Source organism: Martes martes (genome assembly GCF_963455335.1).
Source record: "Martes martes genome assembly, chromosome: 5".
NCBI classification, from domain to species: domain Eukaryota; kingdom Metazoa; phylum Chordata; class Mammalia; order Carnivora; family Mustelidae; genus Martes; species Martes martes.
In genome coordinates this window covers 67,589,584-67,612,285 of record NC_137892.1, presented here as the reverse complement: position 1 = coordinate 67,612,285, position 22,702 = coordinate 67,589,584, and the positions used below count along the sequence as shown (strand labels likewise).

The window sequence follows — 22,702 nt, the reverse complement described above, 5'->3', positions numbered from 1 at the left end:
TGTGAAAAACTGGCTATGCATTAAGATAGTTTAAAAACTAAATTCTTTAACTGATATTCACATACCAAAGAGAACCATTTCTACTCATCTAGTGATTCTGATTCTGAAGATGAAGAACCAAAGAAGTATCGGATACAGATCAAACCCATGCATGCAAATAACTCGCATCACACAATGGCTTCCTTGGATGAATTGAAAGTGTCTATAGGAAATATCACGCTCTCCCCAGCAATATCTGTAAGTAAGAAAATGAGCAAGTTCGTACTTTGTACATAGAAGCCTTTATTTTTTTTTAACTCATCTACTTGCATCTGGTTAATTTTAGCAATAGTTAAGCATATTGGATAAGGAAACACTTTACAGTTTTTCTTTTTATTGAGGTATATAGTTCTTAATTTTTATATAGGCAAATAAACTTGAGTTTGGCTTAGTTTTGCTTCCCTTTGAAAGTTTTACAAGGAAACAAAAATGTAGACAATCTATTTCTGCCATTTTGTAAACAGTTTGTATGTTTCAGAAATTCGAACTGGCAGTATTAATCTTTTCCTCATTTAATTTTAAAGATTTTCATGCATATTTTATGAACCTTATGTGAAAATGGGAATTCATAAAGAAGGATTTAAAGATTAAATTATGTGTTTGCTGCTTTTGTAACTGCACTAGTTGTTTTCCCATATGTTTTATATAAAAAAAGGCAAATATAAGAATTCTTAGTGATTGTGGTTAATTCCTCAATTCTGACATGCCATACTTAACAGCTTTTGAGGGAGGAAAAAAAATAATCACGGTGACTAATATTTCCATTGATGTCATACTCTAAGGAGTATTAAACTATGGGGAAAAAAGCATGTCCTAAAATGACAATTTAGTCTATCTGTACACGTTCATCATAACTGATATTAGACCTGTTCTCCTTGATAATGGAGAATGAAAGTTCTCCCCATTTTATATTGTTATTTAATATATATTTTAGATAGCCTGTATGTATTTGGGAAAAAGTGTTTTTCTCTCAGTCATGTACTTTTAGCATTTAATTTTTTTTCTACCAAAAAGTTCTGAAGTGAGGTTTTATTCTATCATTGCTATTTTAACACGAAGATTAGTGCCCAGATTATTATATATAATTATAATATAGATATAATCATATTAATTATAGTATTATATATATAAATGAAAAGAAGTTATGAAACCACTAAAAATATTTTATTGTGTGAGAACATTAACTAATTTAAAAAATAAATGTAAATAAAGAAAACCCGATCCTAGGGGAATATATACCAAAACATTAAGCACCTAGCTCTGGGTAGTGAGATCATTAATGGTTTTAAATTTTGTCCTTTGTACTTCTCTCTCTCTCCTATTTTTTAAAAGATGGTGAACATACTAGTTGTGTACTGAGAAAATAAATAATGAGAAAATTTTAATCATTAATACTGGGTTTGAAAAGAGGATAGTTTGAGTATATTTTCTTGGCCAGTTTGCTTATCTAGCTTGTGTCCCCTAACAATGTTCTACAGGTGTTTTAAGATGTATAGATTTTAGGTATGATTCAGAAGTGAATAGACAAATTATGAAACTAAGGAAATAAGATATGTTAAATTCTAAAATGTACACTGTGTCTTTCTTTTTCTTTCTATGTACAACTAGAGACATAGCCCAGTAAGTACAAGATTTTATATTTTTACCTACTGACTTAAAAAAAAATCCTTTTGATGTTTGAATGTTGATTTTTAAAGTATTTGTTTTAAATTATTTAAATTAGTAGATTATAGTATCTTGCTGTAGGTACTAACATTTTGATATTTTAAAACATTTTATTGAATGATAAAGGTACATGTATTTTACTATAAAACACTGAAACTTTTTTTAATGTGATTTTTGAGTAGATATACTAAAAACAACTTACAATTAGGTCCCCATTAATATTTTATGAAGTAAGGGTGCCTGACTGGCTCAGTCTTTTAGACCATGCAACTCTTGATCTCAGCATCCTGAGTTCAATCACTGTGTGGGCATGGAACCTACTTTTTAAAAAATAAAAAAAAAATTTTTTTACCAAGTATTTCATTACCATATTCTTTGTTTAATGACACTTAGTGTTTGAATTTCTGTTTTAGGTGCAGATGAATCGGAATTCTTCTAGTAAGTTTAACATTTAAATTGGTTATTTTATGTCTATGGAAATGTATCAGGCAGGGGCACCTAGGTGGCTCAGTTGGTTAAGTGTCTGCCTTTGGCTCAGGTCATGATTCCAGGGTCTTGTGATTGAGCATTGAGCCCCAGGTTGGGCTCCCTGCTCACTGGGGAGCCTGTTTCTCCCTGCTTGTGCACATGAGCACGCGTGCTCTCTCTCTCTCTCTCTTAAATAAATTAAATCTTAAAAAAATTATCAGGCAGTTTGCTAAACTTATTGTAGCCTTACATATGTATGTAGTTAGAGAAATAAATGGTTTGTTCTCATCACAGCTGTTAACAACAGACTAGAAGGATACTAACTTTAAACAGAAGACAAAGTAGGTATATTATTTCTTTTAACATTTAGACATGTCTTCAAGTTTAATACTTGGCTACAGCATTTTTCAGAAATCAACAAAGCCAAAGAGTAGCTTCTTTTTAACAACGTTTAAAAGTGTTTAACTGGCATAACTCTGCCTCATGAGCCAGAAGGCATTATGAGATGAGTAAGTTTTAGCTTTACGTACTTTTAGGTCATATCACAATTGCAATTTGTATTACATGTTTTTTTTTTTAGTATAGTAACTTAATTATACTAAAAAATTGGGTGGATGCTGACATCTTCTGCAGCATCATGCATTAAACATAGCAAAGGTGGGAAAAAGTAAAATTGAGGCAGCCTACTGAAAAGTTATGCAATTTTGTAAACACAAGCCTTAATAAAGATCATAATACCAATCCTATTAAAAATTCTAGCACAGTTAGGGGCACCTGTGTGGCTCAGTGGGCTGAGCATCTGCCTTTGGCTCTGGTCATGATCTCAGGATCCTGGGATCAAGCCTCAGGTTGGGCTCCCTGCACAGTGGGGAACCTGCTTTTTCTCTGTTCCTCTGCCCATCCTCCCCTCCAATGCCCTCTTTCAAATCAAATTAAAAAAAAAAAAAATTCTAGCACTATTGACAAGACCTATTAGATGCATAATAAGTACCAAATGAAAAGTAAGATTTTAATTTTAAAAAAGAAATGGTAAGTAGCTTGATACAGGGATACCAGAAAAATGAGGATGAAAGTGGGCTGCTTTTATGCAGTTACTTACATAAGGGCAGATTGCAGAAACATGGAGGTGAACAGCACAATAGGTACTTTGGGCCAGACAGAGGGCCAGACTGAGCTCAGTGGGACCATGTGGTATGAAGGGGCATCCTGTACAGTGTGGTATTCCTCATAGTTTGCTGCACTTACCCATGTTGGTGTGTTTTCATTCACCAGCTATTGGTTGGTGATCTAAGACATTAAGGTGCAGGGAAATTTGCTTACGAACCGACCTGACTTTTACACATTACTGATTCTCTTTACTCTCTGTACAGTTGCTAATGAAATGATTCACATTACCAATGTAAAAAGGGAGCAAAACAGCCTATCTTATAAAGACTGTTGCTCTAGGTTCCTATAAAATTTTTTCAAGATACAGTATCCTTCAAGAATAACTATTTTTGGTTAATATAATAATATTCTTAGAACCTGAAAAATGCTTTCATTATTCACCAGTTCTTGAGTAATACTTAAGTATTTCAATATATGTTCTAACTTTTATAGTTCTAGCCCATCTTTCTCTGGTCTGAACAGCAGTTTTATTCTCATGACTATGATAGTTTCATTGATTTAAGTAATTTCTTACCAAAGATGTTAGAAGAAATGAGGACACAGCAGAAGTTCACCTATTATTTTGATATTCTCAGGTGATATTCTTAGCATGTTAGAAAACTTGTTAAAGTCTTATTTTTCCTTTTCTCCATAATTTAAGAAACTGCTATCAATTCCACAATTTTTAAATTGCTCATAGTGAAGAGTTATGTGTTTCTCTTAACATTTAACTATTACTCAGATTATGAATTTTTTCATATTTTGGTTTTTTTAATTAGGTGAAGAGCTAACAAAATCAAAGCCATGTGCTGCATCCAATGAGTAAGTTTCACAGTTAAATTTTATTTTTAAATAGACTATTTTTAGAGCAGTTTTAGGTTCATAGCAAAATTGAGGGGAAGCTACAGAGGTTTTGCATATATATTCACTGCCCCCATATATGCCCGGTCTCCTTCACTATCAGAATCCCCATGAGAGTAACATTTGTTAGAATTGATGAACCTGCACTGACACATCATTGTCACCCAAAGTCTGTGGTTTACATTAGGATTCACTCTTGTTCTTGTATATCCTATGAGTTTTGACAAATGGGTAAGGACGTGTGTCTCTACCATTATGGTGTCATACAGAGTACAGCAGCACTAAAAATCCTGTGTCCTCTACCTGCTCATCCTTACCTTTTTACTGTGTTTAGAATTAAATATCATTCTTTTGTCCTTTTTTCCTAGAGAGTTTTATTATCTCTGCAGTTTCATTTGGCATGTTGGTGATCATCCTCTTTTCTAAGCTGTCAAATACTCTGTGGAGTTTCTAGTTGTTTTAAATTCTCATTTGATACTACTTATGATTTTTTTTTAAAAAAATCCTTATACAGTTGTATTTGGCCTTGGTGACTTTGCTACTTCTAAATAAAGCTAGGATCCCAAGTTCATACATGTATGTATTTCAACTAGTTATTCTCATGGAAATTTTCTCACTTTCTTCTATCAGTTTTGGCTGTGATCATGTAAAATAGACTGTCCTTTTCATGAACTTCAAAACAAGGAAATGTGTCAGTTAACTTAAAGAGGCTAGCTAGCTCTTTTTAAAAAGAAAAAAAAATTTTTAAGCCAGTGTTTCATGGGTCCTCTTTCATTTCAGTATCTGTCACTAAGAATACATTCTTTTAATTTCTTTTCTGCTTAAGTGTAGGCTTCATGAAATGGATAGTTTAAAATTATTTGATACAAAAAAAAAAAAAAAAAAAAAAAAAAATAAAATTATTTGATACTTTGAAAGCTAGGCACTAATGGAACACATTGGTGGTATTCATTTATCATTTTTAAAGATAAGTTCAGTGTTTTAAAAATTTTCTTTTTAGTAACTTATGCAATCATGATTTTAGGTTTTATATATAAGATGCCGTGTGCTTTCATGTAGGTGCATGTTGAGATACTAGATACATGCTTATAGGTAATTGTACCATTTTCTCTGAAGTGAGCCTGCTTTCTAAGATTTAAAAACACTGTATTAAATAATGGCAGTTTGAGACATTAAAATATTATTTTAATGGGATTAATCTTTTTAACACTTTATATATAAATTTTACTTGTCATAGCTCAGTAAAGCTGGAAGTAATTTAAGAGGTGGTGGCAAAGTTCAGGTACTTCAGGATTTTAGAGGTTAGACATTTTAAAAGCTTATGACAAAAATGAAAGAAACATTCATATTAAAGTTTTTATTAAAATAAAGAGCTAGAAGTTGAATCCTGAGAGAAATTAGTCCAGTAGATTTCAAGGGGTCATTGGAGGGAACTCTGGTTACACAGCATGTTGAGTTTTTTGAAACTTGAAAGTTGATGCTCTTGATGATTTTGTCCACAGTCTTGATGACCTTTCATAAAAAGACGTACATGATCCAAACGTTTCACTAAACTGCCTCAATAGCCCAGGCTGTGGATTGTCTAGGGAGAAGTCCTGCCCTTCTATGACCTACTATAGTAATCAGACCTTTGAAGTTTATATCAAGCTGTTGGGCTTACTTCTGTACTTGACAGTTTCAGAGATGAAGGAGTCGAGTAAAAGATTCTTTTAAAAGTACTTCACTCTGATGTTAAAAATTTCTGCCTGATTTTCTGTGCATGATTTGGTGCTAGGTTTCAATGAGCAGACCTGACACTACTGTAGAATTAAGTACCTTTGTGTCCTTGGGCAGTTCATTTAGGCTCCAGGGGACTGCTTTTCTTCATTTGTAAAGCTGAAATGATTTCTGTTCTTATAGCTCCAAAACCAGAGTATAACAAGGTGTGATTGGTGCAGATTAATCTTCTCTACTGCCTCCTACCAATTTTACATGTTACTGGAGGTTCTGCTTATAGTAATTTTTAAAAAGTTTTAATTTAAGCCAATATTTGTTGTTTCTTCACATAATCCATTGACAGAATAGCCAGCTTTTAAATGCTATATATTCAGCTATACAATTCTGTGAGATAAAAATAAATGACTAAATTTTATACTAATAAAATATTCCTTTGTTAAAATCTTTATTTTTAAAATGTTATGTCAGGAAAGGGACCAGCGATTTACTTGCTTGGGATCCCCTGTTTGGACCATCTCTTGATTCATCTTCTTCAGCTTCATTAACTTCGTCATCATCATCAGGTAATGTGTGTGTGTGTGTGTGTGTGTGTGTGTATTTAAACTGAGGGATTCATTAGTTACTTTTCTCCTGATTTATTCATCACTTTTGTGTTATACTTAATGGTCAAAAATATTCTTATCTTCTCATATTGCCAGATAAAGTGATTTTATGCTGGTTAACTTAGCTGAAAGATCTTATGGCTTAAACAAAAATTTGTGGAACACCATTTTTTTTTCATTTTTGTATTTCCATGAATCATTCCCTTATCAATGCCCAAATAATTCTGTTCTTAGATAATTCCACTGCATAAATGTGCATTAAGTAAATTATTACACATAAATGTGTAAATCAGTCTTTTCTTATCAGATATTTGAGTTGCATCCAGTTTTCTAGTATTATGAACATCAATGGATAGAATTTCGTGAACGTGTCGTAATACCCTTATAATTTTTCAGCACATTTGAGTCTCTAGATAAACCCATTGATATTTATTGCCAAACTGCTTTCCAGAAAGGCTTTAGCACTTCCCGAGCAATGTGTCAAAGAAACGTGAATGCTTTTTAGATGTTGTTTTGGCAAGAATATGTTCATTTTCTCTTTTCTTCAAAATATAAAATCCCACACTAGCCAACAATCCAAGTAGGCATCAAAATGCTTGTTAATAAAACCACTGCTTGTTCAAAGCAAGAGAATAAAATCCACTTTAAGTTGGTCTTCAGCCTTCTCTGGGATTTCAGGAATGCTCTTCAGTATTTGGGGTTAGGGGAGTGAGGGAATTGTCGGGGAGAGAATGTGAATTGATTGAGTTCCTGCCACATGTGTAACTCTGCTAGGAGTTACACATACATTTAATTTCACTTCATTAACTACTCCATGAAGTCCATTTTATTGTCCCTGTTTTATAGATTAAAAAAAAATAAAGTTCAGAGATGATCAGAGACTTCTCTGAGATCATTTTATAGGAAATGAAGAAGCATTGATTCATACCTGGATCTTACTAATTTTCCAGTCTTCATTCTTTTCATTGCACTCTGATATATTAACTAAACTATAAGCCATACCAAAACATTTTACTATTCTGTTTATAAACCAGTTTTTAAAAGAAATTATAAATGGATTGTTAGGCAACCTTAACTCTATTTTGGAATTTTGAAGGAAGTGGTCTATATTTAATACTTGAATAGACTGTATAAGGAAAGTAAGTATACAGGAAAAACTGAAGTTGTCATTATAGTCTCTTTTTTATTTAGTGAAAATGTCGGAATGATGTTTTATATTTAGAATGAAGAGCCTTCTAAGTAGTGTTTTTCAATTTTGTTAATATATTTTTTATGAGTTGTTTTTTCAAAATACTGAATAAAAATTTTCACATTGGTATCACAGTGGCTTTAGTTATACAGAGATTCCTTCCTAACTGCCCTTAGTTTCTTATTCTTTTTCAGCACAGTCTCTTCATTTTCAAAAAACTTCTTGCTTTTCCTCTTAGTAACTGTCTCAAGGATGTTTTACCCCTATCACTTTTAACTTCAGGTTAAAAATGATTCATTTTTGTTCAGTGGCCATTTGATGTGTGGTAACTAGGAAATAAAAAGTTAAAAAAATGTTTTAAGTTCACTTTTGTACGCATTTTTAAACCTTCCTATACAGTCTGAAAAATGATGAAATTATTTTACCTTCCAGAGAGTGTTAGTCATGTTGAAAAGAGATGATGGTAAAAATCTCAAAAGATTTGACAGGGTGTAAAGGTGTTAGTGCTGTGTTACTCAGCAAAGTGCCTGACTGGCTAGTGATGAAATAAGGCAGACCAAGTCAGTGTTGGAGTTAATATGAAAAACTAGTGTAATATTTTTCAAAAGATAATTTTAAGGGATTTTTGCAGATCACAAGTGGTCAGTTAATTCATGAACAGAAGAAATGGTCTACAGTAAGACTTGTCATAGGAGGGTTTTATTTATATATCAATGTTTATACTTTTACCAACTGTTAGAGTTAGCTTTTGTTCTCTGAGAAAATAGGAATAATTATGGCTTATACATTTTGGACCTTCAGTTTTACTCATATGTTTTTTAAGTTTCTTAATGCTCATACTTATTTTCCTTGGTTAATAGAAAGTTTGGACTTGGTTTTTTTTGGAAAATGTATTACTACATTTTTCTAGTTTTGAGTGATTAAAATAACATTAACCTGAAACAAGAAAACTATCTGGCTACATAGATTCATACTTTTGTTTGAATTTTCTTTTTGCTTCTGGTTTTCAACTGCTTTCCCTTCCTTCAGCTTAAGGAACTTAAAAGAGTGCAACAGAAACTCTTTGTCTCACACGGATTTGTTTGAGTGTATAGTAATTGAATCTTTACTTGAAACCAGCATGTATTTGGAATTTGAAAAAGCAAATTGTAATTATTTGAAAGAGCTAAACCTTAACAGTTCTACCAGGCTAGGTTTGTTTGGAGTCAGTCTGAATGTCATTTGGACAGGCGATTTGCCAGTATCGGTCAGTGCTGTTTTCATTGATAATGGGCCTGTCTTTAAAGTCTGTATGTCATAGCACAGGGAAGTGTTATGGTTCTCAGGTTGGTGCACATTTCTTCCAGTGAACTGTTTAAAGTAGGAGCGCAGCATGAAAGAAGTGGTGCTCAATGGAAGAAGGCAGCAGCCTTAGAATCTGCACATGGTTTCTTAGCAGCTTTATGTTGTTACCTTCAAGCAACTTGAACCTTGCTTGTTATCTATTATCCCTTCATAGAAAATGCTTTCTGAAGGATTCCATACCCCTCATGCTTTGACTTTCATATCTCTGTGACTACCTTTTTCTTTAGGTCTTTCCCTGTTTCCTCCACTCCTTCATCAGTGACCATGGGTCCTCACTTTTTTCCTCCATGGATTTATACTGAGGCCTATTCATATATTTTTAACTTTGCACATCTGCAAACTTAATGTAATGGTTTGTATTTCTTCCCATCCATATTCTTCAGTCTGAATTACAGTCCCACCTTTTAGAATGAACCAGAGGGATGATTTAAACAGGGATGCCTGTGTGGCTCAGTCAGTTCGGTGTCTGCCTTCGGCTCAGGTCATGATCCCAGGGTCCTGGCATCAAGTCCCTCCTTGGGCTCCTTGCTCAGCAGGGAGCCTGCTTCTCCCTCTGTCTGCTGCTCCCTCTCTCTGACAAATAAAAAAAAAGAAAAAAGATGATTTAAATTGCTTCCATTCTTCACTCTTGTTTTGATTATGCTAATACATTTGTCACTTTTGATGATGTACACTTGAATTTCATTAATTAGGAATACTCAGGTTAGTGTCTGATTTATAAAGTGGCAGAACTTGCAGATGGCATTGAAAATCTGAACATTTAATTTATGTAGGATTTAGGAGCAGTGAGCATTATATAGGAGTTCTGTAAGGTGTTTTCTTCCAAAAATTAACTGTAGTGATTTGGGGGTATTTTTTTATAAGTAGGATATTTTTAATACTTTTAATTATCACCAGAAACTTTGCAATGTAATTCAACTTGTAATATGACTTTTAATTAAGGTAAGTGTTTTATTTAGACTTCATGTTACTACTTTGAAGGTGTTATTTCAAATAAGACTTGGTCTTACGTTACTGTCTGTCAGTAGATATACTGGCAATAAACTATAGACCTTAGCCTTCAGTTGGTTTATTCTCTCTGGATTTATCAGATTTTATTTTTTAATGTGTGTAAAGAATTAAAACAGGAATAAGTTGCTGTGTATCAGTTCTACTGAAAAGTTAATGTGTGTGTGTGTGTGTGTGTTCCAGGAATATTGTTAGCTCAAGAAAAGCTGATTTGCTAGATTTCCAGTATTTCAACAAATATCTATAATTATATAAGTATTTAAAAACTCCTGAAAATGAGCTTTGACTCCTAAGAGTTCCTCTATAATAGAATGTCTTTATGTAAGGATTGCTACATACTAATGATTTTCTTCAAATTCTCTTTTTCCCCTTACCAGCCAGGCCCACAACTCCTCTTTCTGTAGGCACCATTGTCCCACCTCCAAGGCCTGCTTCCAGACCAAAGCTTACTTCAGGCAAACTCAGTGGGATTAATGAAATAGTATGTACTCAGGTGTTTTTTTTTAAATTATAACTGTTTGATGTAAGATGCAAATGATATTTTTTCTATATGCCCCATTACGTTAAGCACTTGGAATTATCTACTGGAGTCTTCAGAACTATAGAAAAGTTTTTCCAGCCAACATTTCCTTTACTCCCTCATATTATCTCAGTGATCATATGCATGGAGTAAGACATTGTTCAGGAGGAAATGAGATTCCTGAGAAAGCATATTACAAAAATACCATTCAGTATCCGTTCTTTCGCATTTAAGAAGCAATACTCATGTAATTCTGCTTTAAGTCAAATGCTAAGGAAGAAATGGTGGCCGTTCTTAGGACTTAGAAGTATACTGACAGGAAAATCCTGGAGGGCATCTAGTCCAGCTTTGTTTTATACATAATGAAACTAGAGTTTGTTCAGGTCACTTAATTGACTTGTCAAAGTACATGTTGCTTCTAGAAAAAAGCATCAGCCTACAAAAGTTGTCAGATAATTAAAGGAGATCTACAAGTAATATTCAGAGTGAGCTGCTCCTAAACCAGTCTTCTTGCATCTCATCTCTTCTGCTTTGCTTAATGTTTTACACTAATTGCCAGTATTAGATTTCTAAAAGTCAGGCTTAACCTTCCTTTTCCCCAGATAGACATTTCCAGTGGTCCCCCATAATCCATATGGTTGAATGTTTCAGCTGAATGTACAAGCCTTTTTAATCAAGTGGCCTCAACAACTTACGTTCTTACCTAACTGCCCAACTTTCTCCTCTTCGCAAGCTGTGTTCCAGCCCTTTGAAACTTTCCAGTGTTCCCCAAACACATCATGTTCTTTTATGCACCCATGTCTTATTTTGCTCCCTTTACTGAAATGTCCTTCAGTTGTCTATGTAGGAAATTGGTTCATCTAGCTAAAGCCCTCTTTGATCATTACTCTTCCCCCAAGTAGATGTAATCATTCTCTTCCTTATACCCATATACTTTGCTCAGATTTCTTTTAGTGTACAAATTACATTATATATTCTTTCCTTGTATATTCCCTTCACCAGACTATACCTTAGCCAATCTCATACTTTGCATAATGCCTATCACATAGTGAGATGTTGTTTCATGAATAAATGAAAAGGCTGGAGCACCAGGTGTTGAAATGGTGACATCTTTCTCCTCCTATCCTAACGAAAAGACCAGGGAGTGAACTCAAAGACTCTAGGTACAGGCTGCCAAGGAGATGATTATTTGAGCAATATAAAAATGACTAGCTCTTATTACCATGGGATTTTTTTCCTGATTGTAAGAGATCATGTAAAATTTGGGAATTAGAGAAAACAGAAAATTAAAATCCCTTCCATATTTCATGACCCAAAGATACCCAGTTAAACTTTTTATATATACCTTTCATTAATTTTTGAATGCTTAAGTATTTATTCATTCACAGTAAAACATAGTTGTTAAAAATGCAAGCTTATTAGTGACTAATTACTTGAGCAACATTAGCCAAATTATATATTTGGAGTCTCTGTTTCCTTATGGGTAAATAGGTATAAAGAAAATAGGTGGTGTGAAACTTAAATGAGTTACTATGTGTAAACACAACTTTATGGAGTGCGAATAATTGCTCAAAGTTACTGTGAATGATAAAGGTCATACCTTACATTTTTTTTTATTCTTCACTTGAAAATATTTGGGGGATACCTTTCTATTTCATGAATTGTTCCATAGATTTCAAACTTCTTTCAAGTGGTAGAACCCTTTGTCAAATGATCTTAAGTTGCAAATCTATTAAGTAAATAAAAGCAGGACTTTTATACTCGAATCTTTCACCCTTTACTCCCTGCGGTAGCCTGGCAAACCTTCTAGAAACCATCCTCTGAGGGCTTCAAGGAGCACCTTTTGAAACAGCTGCAGAGCATAAATGCTCTATCTTGTAATACACTGTCAGCATTAAATTTTCAAAGGTTTTTAGAGAAGTGATTATTTGACATTTAGTTTATATCTAAATTTTCATTATTCAGTGTTGTCTTAATTATTTCATTATAAACAATATCTTAATGAATATCCTTTTATTTACTTCTTTGCAGACATTATTAACTTAGTAAAAAAATTTAAGGTAAAATTCATGGACTAAAGACACGTTTTTAAGACTCTTGATGATTTTTATTGCTGTCTTGCCCACCAGAAAGGTTATGCTGATTTGAATTCTCTTCAGCTGTACATCAGAGTGCTCTTTTCCTTGCATGCTTGTATGTGTACTTTTCTGGGGGAGACTAAATGTTCACAGGGTCTATAATCACACCCTTTCACATTCCTATAGTGAATCCTCATTGTTCTAGAGCAGTTGTTTTCAAAGTTTGTTCTCCAGACTAGCAGCAGCATTACCATCACCGAGGATCTTGGTAAAAATGTAGGTTCTGTGGCTCTACCCCACACACATCAGAAATTTTGTCAAGTGGCCCTCCGAGTGATTCTGATGCATGTTTGGGTTTAAGAACTGCTGTTCTTAAGTAGTGCTATTCAATAGAAATACCATGCAGTAACACATATAAAGTTTTATGGTAGCCACATTAAAAAAGGAAAAACAGTGAAATTAACTTTTTATTTTACTCATTACATTTAAAAAAATCAATTTATAGTGTAATCAGTATACTTTTCTGTTTGTGTGTGCTAAGTCTTCAAAATCTGTGTATTTTATACTTAAAGCTCACCTCACATTTGGACTAGCCACATTTCAAGTGCTAGTGGCTACTGTACTGGACAGTGCCATAAACCACTTGAAAAAATGGGTGTGTTTTTGTCTTTTTCTAAAAAATTACAAAGTACACATTCTAAATTGTAAATTATAAAAATGTAGTGACATGACATTGGTCATGAGGCCATGCTGCTACAGGAGAAATTTCCCCCACAGTAGTTGATCAAGTCTTTTTTCTAAGCCTGCAGGTTTTAAATTAGCTGTTGAATTATTATGTGTTTGGCCTCATGCCATGCACTGCTTCCATCTGTATACATAGGGAGCTGCAGTTTCAACCTTACTATATTTTTTCAGTCTATTAGTCATCATTATCAGGTCATCAGAAAGCCATTTTCTGGAACCAATAGTTGAAAAATAGTTAATTGCGGGAGTAGGTGTTTACTTAGTATAAAACAGCTTGGATGGTATCTAATTTTTATTTAAGTGTGTATCTCTAAGTGTATATTCATAGAATCAAGAGTTCACCAATTTCAGTGTGTGAATGCTTATAAAGGGTTTTGTTTTTGTCATTTGTTTTTCATGTCCTTCAGTCAATTGAGGACAGGAACAGTATCCTCTTCATCGCTTTGTACGTAGTTCCTAACCCATGGCTTGACACACAGTAGGCGCTAGAGAAGTACTGTTTTCACTTGATACTTTTACAAGCAGGAAAAGGTTATTTTTAAATAAGGAAAATATGCCTTATTTTAAAAAATGAAATCCCTGAGGAAGTGTTGCTCATCTATTATTGGAACACTTAGGAATGTAAAATGGAAAAACCCGTTTCTCCAGGTAAAAGAAATGAACTGAAGTTCTATTTTTTGTATTTGTTTTTATGTTTAGAAAAGTGGGAAGGCAGTAGAATTAAGATTTTCTCAAACCTCTTTTATGGGGTAAACGGTCTCAATAAAGAAACATTACAAGGAATTATAAAGGGAAAATGGACATATATGTAAAAACCAAAAGCAAAGGGCAAACAAGATTTAGGGTTTGCAGAAAATAACGCAAAGGATTAGTGAAAGCTCAGGTTATACTAAGCCCTCCCAAAACTAAATCAGAGGAAGCTAGCAAAGACAACTATAAAAGGCACAAAATGCCAATCTTATTTTTATCGATTTAAAATTTTTTTTTCTTTCTTCTAAGGCTCATCCATTCATTGCTGACAAGGGTACAAAGAAATACTCTCTTTCATTTATAGACAGTAAAGTGAATAATCCTTTTGGGAAGCAGTTTGGCAGTATGTATGAAAAGCCTTCATACTGTTTAAACTTACAGTTTAACTTCTGAGAATCTGTCTTAAACATACTTTTCGAAATGGAGAAAATATTCTATGTATAAAGGTTCTCTCAACAGCATTATTTTAAAATAGCCTTCTCAGCCTTTAATTTCCTCTTGAAAATGATTTGACCTATGGCATTTCTGTTTTTAGTTATAAGAAACAATAAATTTGGTTTAGTATATTAAACTTAATTTTACCTGATACCTACAAATCTTTTCTTATAAGGAAGAACTGTTAGCATTTTGGTAAATAACTTTTTGTTTTTAAGCCCAGGCCATTCAGCCCACCTATAACTTCCAATACCAGCCCACCTCCTGCAGCTCCTTTAGCCCGGGCAGAAAGTTCTTCCTCTATCTCATCTTCAGCTTCAATAAGTGCTGCCAACACTCCAACAGTAGGTAAGTGATTATCAGAGATTACTTGTGATAGTCAGCATTCCAAGTATGGTCAGGCTGAATTTTTTTAGTGAACTGATGAATAATGTAACGTTAAAAATTTTGATTTTTTGGAAACACAGCTGGCATTATCAGACTAACCACATTTTCCTTTTCTGTTACACGGTTTCTATTATTTGAATAGGAGGCTTTTTTTTTTTTTTTTTAGCACTAAGAGTATATCAAATTTATAAACTACTGACCAATACAAATAGTTGAAGGCAAAATATAATGCAGTCCTTTCTCATATGAAGTGATACTGGCATTCCTCAGTTTTTATTTTAATAACAACTCAAGAAAGGAGTTTTGTGCTTGCAATTAAGTATTTCTACAAGAATTTAAATCATGAAGATCTAAAAGTAGTGGATGTTAGAGTACAGGCGTATAAACCTAGATCCCACCAAATAAATCTAGTATTATATTGCATCTAGATTTTGCTCAAGACATTTTTCTGTCTTCACTTCTAGCTATTTTTTTCTACAAATTCTTATTGTTTTCTTGACCACTGTTAATAAAGCAAAAAGCCACTTAAAGCTGCTGCGTTATGGGAGTGACAGCTTCCTGTCAAAATTAGAACAGTCCCTACTGCTGCTTCTAAGTAGTAATGAGTTTATCTTTGATATTGCCAGTCACTGATGCACACAACACAACATAATTCAGTAGTTCTCAAAGGGTGATCCTTGTACCTGCACCATCTGTCTGCATCACCTGGAAACTTACTAGAGACAGAGACCTTTTCAATCCCAGACCCGGTGTGGGGCTAGCAGTTTTTGAATGGGCCTTCCAGGTGATTGTGATGCATGCTAAGTTTGAGAATAATAGCCCTATTTTAAGCAGATTTAATTATATCCAATTTGATTTGTCAAAACTCAGAAAGGAGAGAAGTGCATTTTCTAAGTGTGACCATTGTAAAAATGACATAACATAGGCTAACGGAAGATTAAAAGTTACTTGATTTTTACATGTCCAAGCATGATGTTACCATCCTATTTTATATACCTTTATGAGCATATTATTTTTCCTATCTTTTACCTTCAGGTAGAGTACATCTAGTAAGTTTTTCTTTTTGCTGTATTGAGCACTTTATTCATGTATTTTCTTTGTATATGTGTTTTTATTAATTTGGGTTTTTGCGGACTGTTTTAGTCATAAAAAAAACACAGATGGGTCCTTTAAAAGTTAGGTGGTCTGGGTTACCAAAATTTGGTTTAGTTCTCCATTTTCTCTAGGTTATTTAGAAGGATTTCAATTAGTGATGGAAATTATTTTGATTGAGTAGGTACATATTTGTTTTTAGTTTGGGCGAGTGCCAGCAATAGGAGAACCACAGGTAGGTGATAGCTATTACACTGACAGGTGGGATGTAATGTGGATTTTGTACAACAAAGGCACTTTAAATCTACCATAAAAGTCGACTTTTTTTTTTTATTACAATGCTTATTCAGCTCTAAGGTTTTGATTCTTCTTGAAAATATTTTCTTTTCCTGCAATATTTTGTATTTAAATATGATAGAAGATGATAATTTGATTGGGACACTCTCTGAAATTGAAAAGCACTGTGAGACTTCACAAGGTATTGTATCAGAAGCAACATATGTGTTGACTAATGATCCTAAAGTGTATCTAAAATACTTTGTTACCTCATTTTTCCTTTTTCAGCATTTTTCCTTTTTCAGCATATGCTGTCTCAGAAGTCAAGAATAACTCTAAGGTTTAACTTTCTCGATTTTGTACTAATTATGTCCAGTTGCTGTACAGGATCTATTGATATCAGCTCCCCACTTTTAAAAACCTATAGTGTTTTTGTATTGCCCTCCATCTGCTTGCTTTTCTTTCCTCCTCAACATTAAGAACCATCCATAAATCTTACTGCTAAAGGTGTCAGAACCATAGAAAAAATGATGAGAAAAGCAGCAGAAAAACTATGTCAGTTAAAAAAATGGTAATACCTCAACTACCGGAGCAAAGGCTGTCCTAGGAAAGCCATTCATATTGTGAGGTGAGGTATAAAGGTAGCCAGTAATTGGGAGTGTTTTTTAATCCTGAGCCAAAAGGAATTCCATAAAACTCTCCATTGATTATTACAGGAAGATACTTCTTTCTTCAGTTTTATAAGCTCTCTGCATTTTCAAAACATACAGTTGTTTAAATATAAAACAATGACTCCAAAATTAGAACCCATGATATCCTTCTAAAGAATACAAGGAATTTATTTCTAAGAAATGATTTATTCTGAATAGTGCTTTATAAATTAGACTTCTTTGCTGGGTGAAGGACTTGGTTACATATGTCCCATGTCAAACATTTTTTTTTTTGAACTGTGCATGTGAAGTATGATCTTGAAAGGAAAAGAATAGGAAGTACTAAAGGGGATATGCCAAGATGTTAAGTGGATTTTGAGTTTTTTCCCTTGCTGTTCAGTGCTTTTTTTCCTACTTGGCAGTATTTCAATTATGGACTTAACAATTTACAGGGACTGTTTCAAGAATTCTCAATTTATATGCCCCAATTGGATAATTGAAAATAATAACATGTAGGTTTCTTTTGATTTTTTTGGTCAAAGTAGGAACAACATTAATGTTACCCATGACTGTGTAAATCTCCATTTGTTGTAGGTGGTTTAAGGGAAAAGATTAAATTCATAGTTGAGAATATAGTTTTGGTTAGTAAAAAAATATAATAAAAAAATATAATAGCTTTTACCTTCCTCTGAAAAATACAGTTTTCTGAATTTCTGGTGACCCTCAAGTTTAGAACAATGTATATATTTTTTTAAAAGTTTACTGTTTGCATAGTTGTATTCAGTTATGCACATATCTGGAATTTCTGCCTCTTGATCAGCCCCTTATCTTTCATTTAATCATCTCTCACCTGATCCAGAATTGAATCCCTGACAACAGACATTTTTCTCTTCATTCCAGGATCCACTCTGTGTTCAGAGTGATCTTAGTAAATGAAAAATATAGCCATGTTTCTCTTAAACATTTTTAGCGGTCTTTGGTGCCATAAAGATAAAAGTAAAGGTCCTCCATGCTGTGATCTGGGCCTTAAACATTTCTCTAGACACATTTCCATCTCCTCTCATCTTTCTAGTCATCCCTCATTCACCAGGTATGCTCATGCTTTGTAAAACGACTTTTGGTTCCAAAAGGCAGCATTTTTTTTCATGCCACCTTGGCTTAGTGCTGGACACATGTTAGAGTTAGTAAATAGTAGCTGTTGTGATTTTTTTGAGATTTTTATATTACTCAGTTTTTAATTTTCATATGAAATTTTTTCTTTTTTTTTCTTTAAACAGTTGGGGGGTGGGGGCAGTTACTTTTCCCATCGGCCTAGAAGCAGTTATTTTTCATCCCTGAGCTATTTTTTTAACTATGAAGAACTTTCTAAGGCATAATTCCTTCAAAATATTAAATACCACCAAATCTTCCTAGCTGTTAAAGCTAACAAAAGATCTGTTTGTAGAATCTCAGTGTCACTTGTGAGGCAGAGAGTACTGATTTTAGTCAGAACTAGTATTTTAGGTATTTCAGAAGTAACACAGATTTATACACCAAAAGCATACATCCAAATTTCTGAGACATCTGTTGACCTAGATTGTTCATTCTTAAGAGAAAAACTGAATAAACTGTATTATTGGCTTTTTTAAAAAGAAGCCAATCAGTAGCAGTAGTGGTAAGGTATAAATGGGAAGAGTACATTTGTCCAGAAAGGCAGTCAACTATTTTGAGGAATTTTCCTATTATAAAATAAATCAGAAGCTTTACTTAGGTTAAAGAAAAAAACAAACCTGAACACATGTGTAGATTAAATTTATTTACTTGAAAATAATGTTTATATGAGTTGACTTTAAAGGTATATAAACTAAGTAAATTAGCTTTATATCAGGAATGTTATAAAAAATAACATTATTAATCCCATTTGTCAAGGTAAGGAAATAAAATGTAAGCATTAGACAAAGAAGAAGTAAAAGAATTATAATGAGTAGAGTATCATTTAGAAATAGCTGATGTATGGAAGTAGCTGAAATACAAAAACCCAGTTTAATGCCCTGCTGTATGTGATTGGTAGAACCGGAAACAATTTAGTATCTGAAGGGTTGTGAAGAAATGTTTTACTAATTTTAGTTGTTCAGGGGAAGGGCTTTTCCTTCTGATACTTCTTAACCAAAGTGTTCAGTGTCATTTCATTTAAAAGAAGCCAGTGTGACATGTTTTCCTGATTTTTTTTTTTTTTGGTCCTCTGTATTATGTTTCAGTGTGTTCTATGCTCTATTTCTTAACCTCCAGATTTACACATGGGCCATCAGTGGAACCAGTAATAGAGTCATTTGTGACAAGCTAACATTATGAATTTACCTGTCTTGTTATTTTATAAATGTCTTTCTGTAGGATTTAACAAATGAATTGTATGTATTCTAGGTGTGTCACGAGGTCCCAGCCCTGTCAGCCTTGGAAATCAAGACACCTTACCTGTGGCAGTTGCCCTCACAGAATCTGTTAATGCCTATTTTAAAGGAGCAGATCCCACCAAGTTAGTTTTAAAAAGATGTGTGTGTGTGTGTGTGTGTGTGCGCGCGCGCACGCGCATTTAGTGGGGAGAAGGCCTAGTGGTAAATTTTCAGAGTTACATTTTCATTTTGTAATAGTTTTCTGTTACTTATTTACCTGCCTTTTTTGCTATCAAATAGTCATTTAGCAATTGTCTGTCTTAAAAAACAAACAAAAAAATCACTATAATCAGCAGTAGTAATGGCTTTTCCCCCCCAGTTTATTTATATTCTTCCCCAGGGTTTATGACCATTATGACTCATCTGTTGTTTGACATAACTGTAGAATAGGATGATGGCAGATGACTAGAAGGGGATAGAACTCTGAATCTTGGCTTAATGTATATCTTTGGTAAAATGTTATGTTTGCCAGAGAGACCTAGAATATATGTCTCATTTTTTTTTTTAAGATTTTATTTATTTATTTGACAGAGAGATTACAAGCAGGCAGAGAGAGAGGGGGAAGCAGGCTGCCCGCCGAGCAGAGACCCTGATGCGGGCTTGATCCCAGGACCCCGGGACCATGACGTGAGCTGAAGGCAGAGGCTTAACCCACTGAGCCACCCAAGTGCCCCTATATGTCTCATTTTTAAGACTCTTGGCAAGGAGTCAGTTTAACCCCCTTCTTTTAAGAAAAGATTTTGGTGAATGATCACACGTACTTTTTATGTGTAACCGTACTCATTCAACATATATTCATTCATCAGATATTTGAGTGCTTACTATGCATAAGCACTCATGCGAGAAGCAGCTTGTTAGTTTTCTCTTACGGTAATGAAAACCTTTTAGAGTAGAACTTTGTTTTCTTTAGTGAAGTATCCTCCCCACTTGAGTACTTGATGGATAATTATATGTTGAACAACATGAAAGGGAATGGTATTGATATGTGCTATGAAGAAAAATAGGGTAGGAAGAGACGAGTTACAGTAGAGGGCTACTTTTTTTTTTTTTTAAGATAACCTTTTTGATGTTAAATTTAAGGAGATGTTTCAAAGACATTGTGGAGCAAACCATGCAGATGTCTGAGGGAAGAGCATTCCAGTGAGTGTAAAAGGCTGAGATAGAAGCATGCTTGGCATATTTGATGAATAACAAAGAGATTATCATGTCACTAAGTTGGAGTTAGCAAGGGAGTAGTCAAAGATAAGTCCTTAGAGGGACCAGATCAGGTTGGGAATTATAGACCATGGTGAAGAGTTCGGAGTTTATTTTGAGCAAGGTCAGAAGCCAGTGGAGGCTTTTGATAGAGAAGTGATGAAGTTGCCTAGCTTTTTGAAGGAGCACTCTGGCTGCCATATGGAGAATAAACTAGAAGGAGCCAGAGTACAAACAGAGAAGATTAACTGCAGCAGTCCAGGTGAGAGATGATGGTGACGTATATAAGGTTATTAGCTGAGGAGATCACAAATGATAATACGATATTGAATTCCTTTTGAAAATGAGGGTTGTCAAGATTTGCTAAAGGAGGAGATTGGTAGGTTTGAAGTACTTATTAAGACAACTAAATATGTCATTCTGGAGTTCAGGGAATAGGTCTTAGGTCATTAATTTGTATATAATCCTGAAAGCCACAGGCCTCAGGGAATAGAGAAGAGATCTCATGAGAACTGTCGCTGCCTTCAGTGCTTTGAAAACAGGAAGATGACAATGATTTGGGAAAGGAATTTGATACAGCATGCAGCAAGAGAGGTGAGAGAACCAGTAGAGCAGTGTCCCAGAAATGAAGTGAATAAAACCCTTTCATGAAGGATGGTGTGAAGCTGTAACTGATGCCGATGATACGTTAGGAAAAATGGACCTTTGACATTCTGGAGATCGTTGGTGACATTTACCAATGATTTTAGTTGAGTGTTGGAGATGAAAGCATGCTTGGAGGGAGTTCAGGAGAAGGAGATGATGCAAATATGGCTATATTTGGAAAGAGCAAGTGTAGAAAATTTCCAAGATCTTTTGTTCCAAGTGGAAGGAGAGAGGTGGAGTGGTAACAGTGGAGAAATGATAGAATCAAAGACAGTTTTTATTAATTTTAGTTTGTTTTTTAAAGAGATACATTTTAGCATGTCTGTACACTAACTGGAAAGATCATTATTTTTGGAAAAATTTGAACTTTTTAGTACAATTCCATGGGTAAAGTCCTTTGATATGTGGAAGGAGATGAGCTTCAGTGCAGAAGCAGTGAAATTGGCCTTAAGTGCATTGACTGGTCTTCTGTTGAAACAAGAGGGAAGGTATGAATACAGAGTCTAGTAGGAGTTCAGTTCTGAGGCTGTAAGTTCTTTCCTGACTTTATTTCCTCAGTATAATTTGAAGTCAATGACTGTGACTTTAGGGGAAGGAATACTGCATGTTGGAGAAGAAAGAAGATATGAGAAGAGGTAACATTGCATAATGATGGACCAGGAAATCCCAAGAGACAATGAAATGATTTGAAGGAATGAGTGAAAATATAGTAGGAACAGTGGATTGTGGAAGCCTTGAGGAGGTTGGAAACTTGGAGATGTGGTACTAGACAGAATGAGCCAGGAAAAGAGGAAGTGGCCATTAGAGGAGTGGGGACACTGAAATTGAGATGATGGAGGGGCTTTGGTGTGTCTGAGGTAGGCTAGAAGACAGGATCATTGGAGGTAAGGGGCTGAGAACTAGGTGAACAAAATATTAGAAGGATTATCTGTGTGGATATTGAAATGGCTACAAATTATGCTAATAGTGGTGCAGACACAGACTTGACAGTGGGCCAAGAGCTAAAATTTTCAGGGAAATGAAAGGGAATATTGAAGGTAACTTGAAAGGGATGGAATACCAAGTAGTATAGTTTGATGGTGTGGGTTACAAAGGAGGCTGGAGATTTTTTGGAAGGAAGTAGGAACAGAGAGTTGGAAGGGGCAGTTAGAAGCAAGGAAGACCTCTCCCACTGCCACTGTCAGGCCCAGGACTCTGTGGGGTTTTCAGGGAAGAAGAGCTGCAAGTGGGGATAGTGTTAGGGAAAGAGTGTCTTTATAGGACAGCCAGGGGAATGTTTCCACAAACAAGTGGAGGAATATGAGCTTTATGCTTGCATTTGTGTTTGGAGTTTAAGTCTAAGCAAAGATGATGATATGTGCGTATGCCATTTCACACAAAATCATTTTTTAATTAAATTGAAAAAATAATTCATCCATAATTATGACAGATTTTTATGTGTCCTTCTTAAACCAAGCATGTTTT

The 22,702-nt window shown here is 34.3% G+C and overlaps 1 protein-coding gene across 1 annotated transcript in view; it reads left to right on the top strand.

The window, feature by feature from the left end:
• FCHO2 (FCH and mu domain containing endocytic adaptor 2) overlaps positions 1-22,702 on the top strand; it is a 123,256-nt gene that overhangs the window by 80,835 nt on the left and 19,719 nt on the right. Inside the window, exons 13-20 of the mRNA XM_080804198.1 lie at positions 66-237; positions 1,648-1,659; positions 2,118-2,142; positions 4,098-4,140; positions 6,364-6,458; positions 10,416-10,519; positions 14,784-14,913; positions 19,371-19,482. Coding sequence (XP_080660324.1) covers positions 66-237; positions 1,648-1,659; positions 2,118-2,142; positions 4,098-4,140; positions 6,364-6,458; positions 10,416-10,519; positions 14,784-14,913; positions 19,371-19,482 — 693 coding nt within the window. The remainder of the gene's footprint in view (positions 1-65; positions 238-1,647; positions 1,660-2,117; positions 2,143-4,097; positions 4,141-6,363; positions 6,459-10,415; positions 10,520-14,783; positions 14,914-19,370; positions 19,483-22,702) is intronic.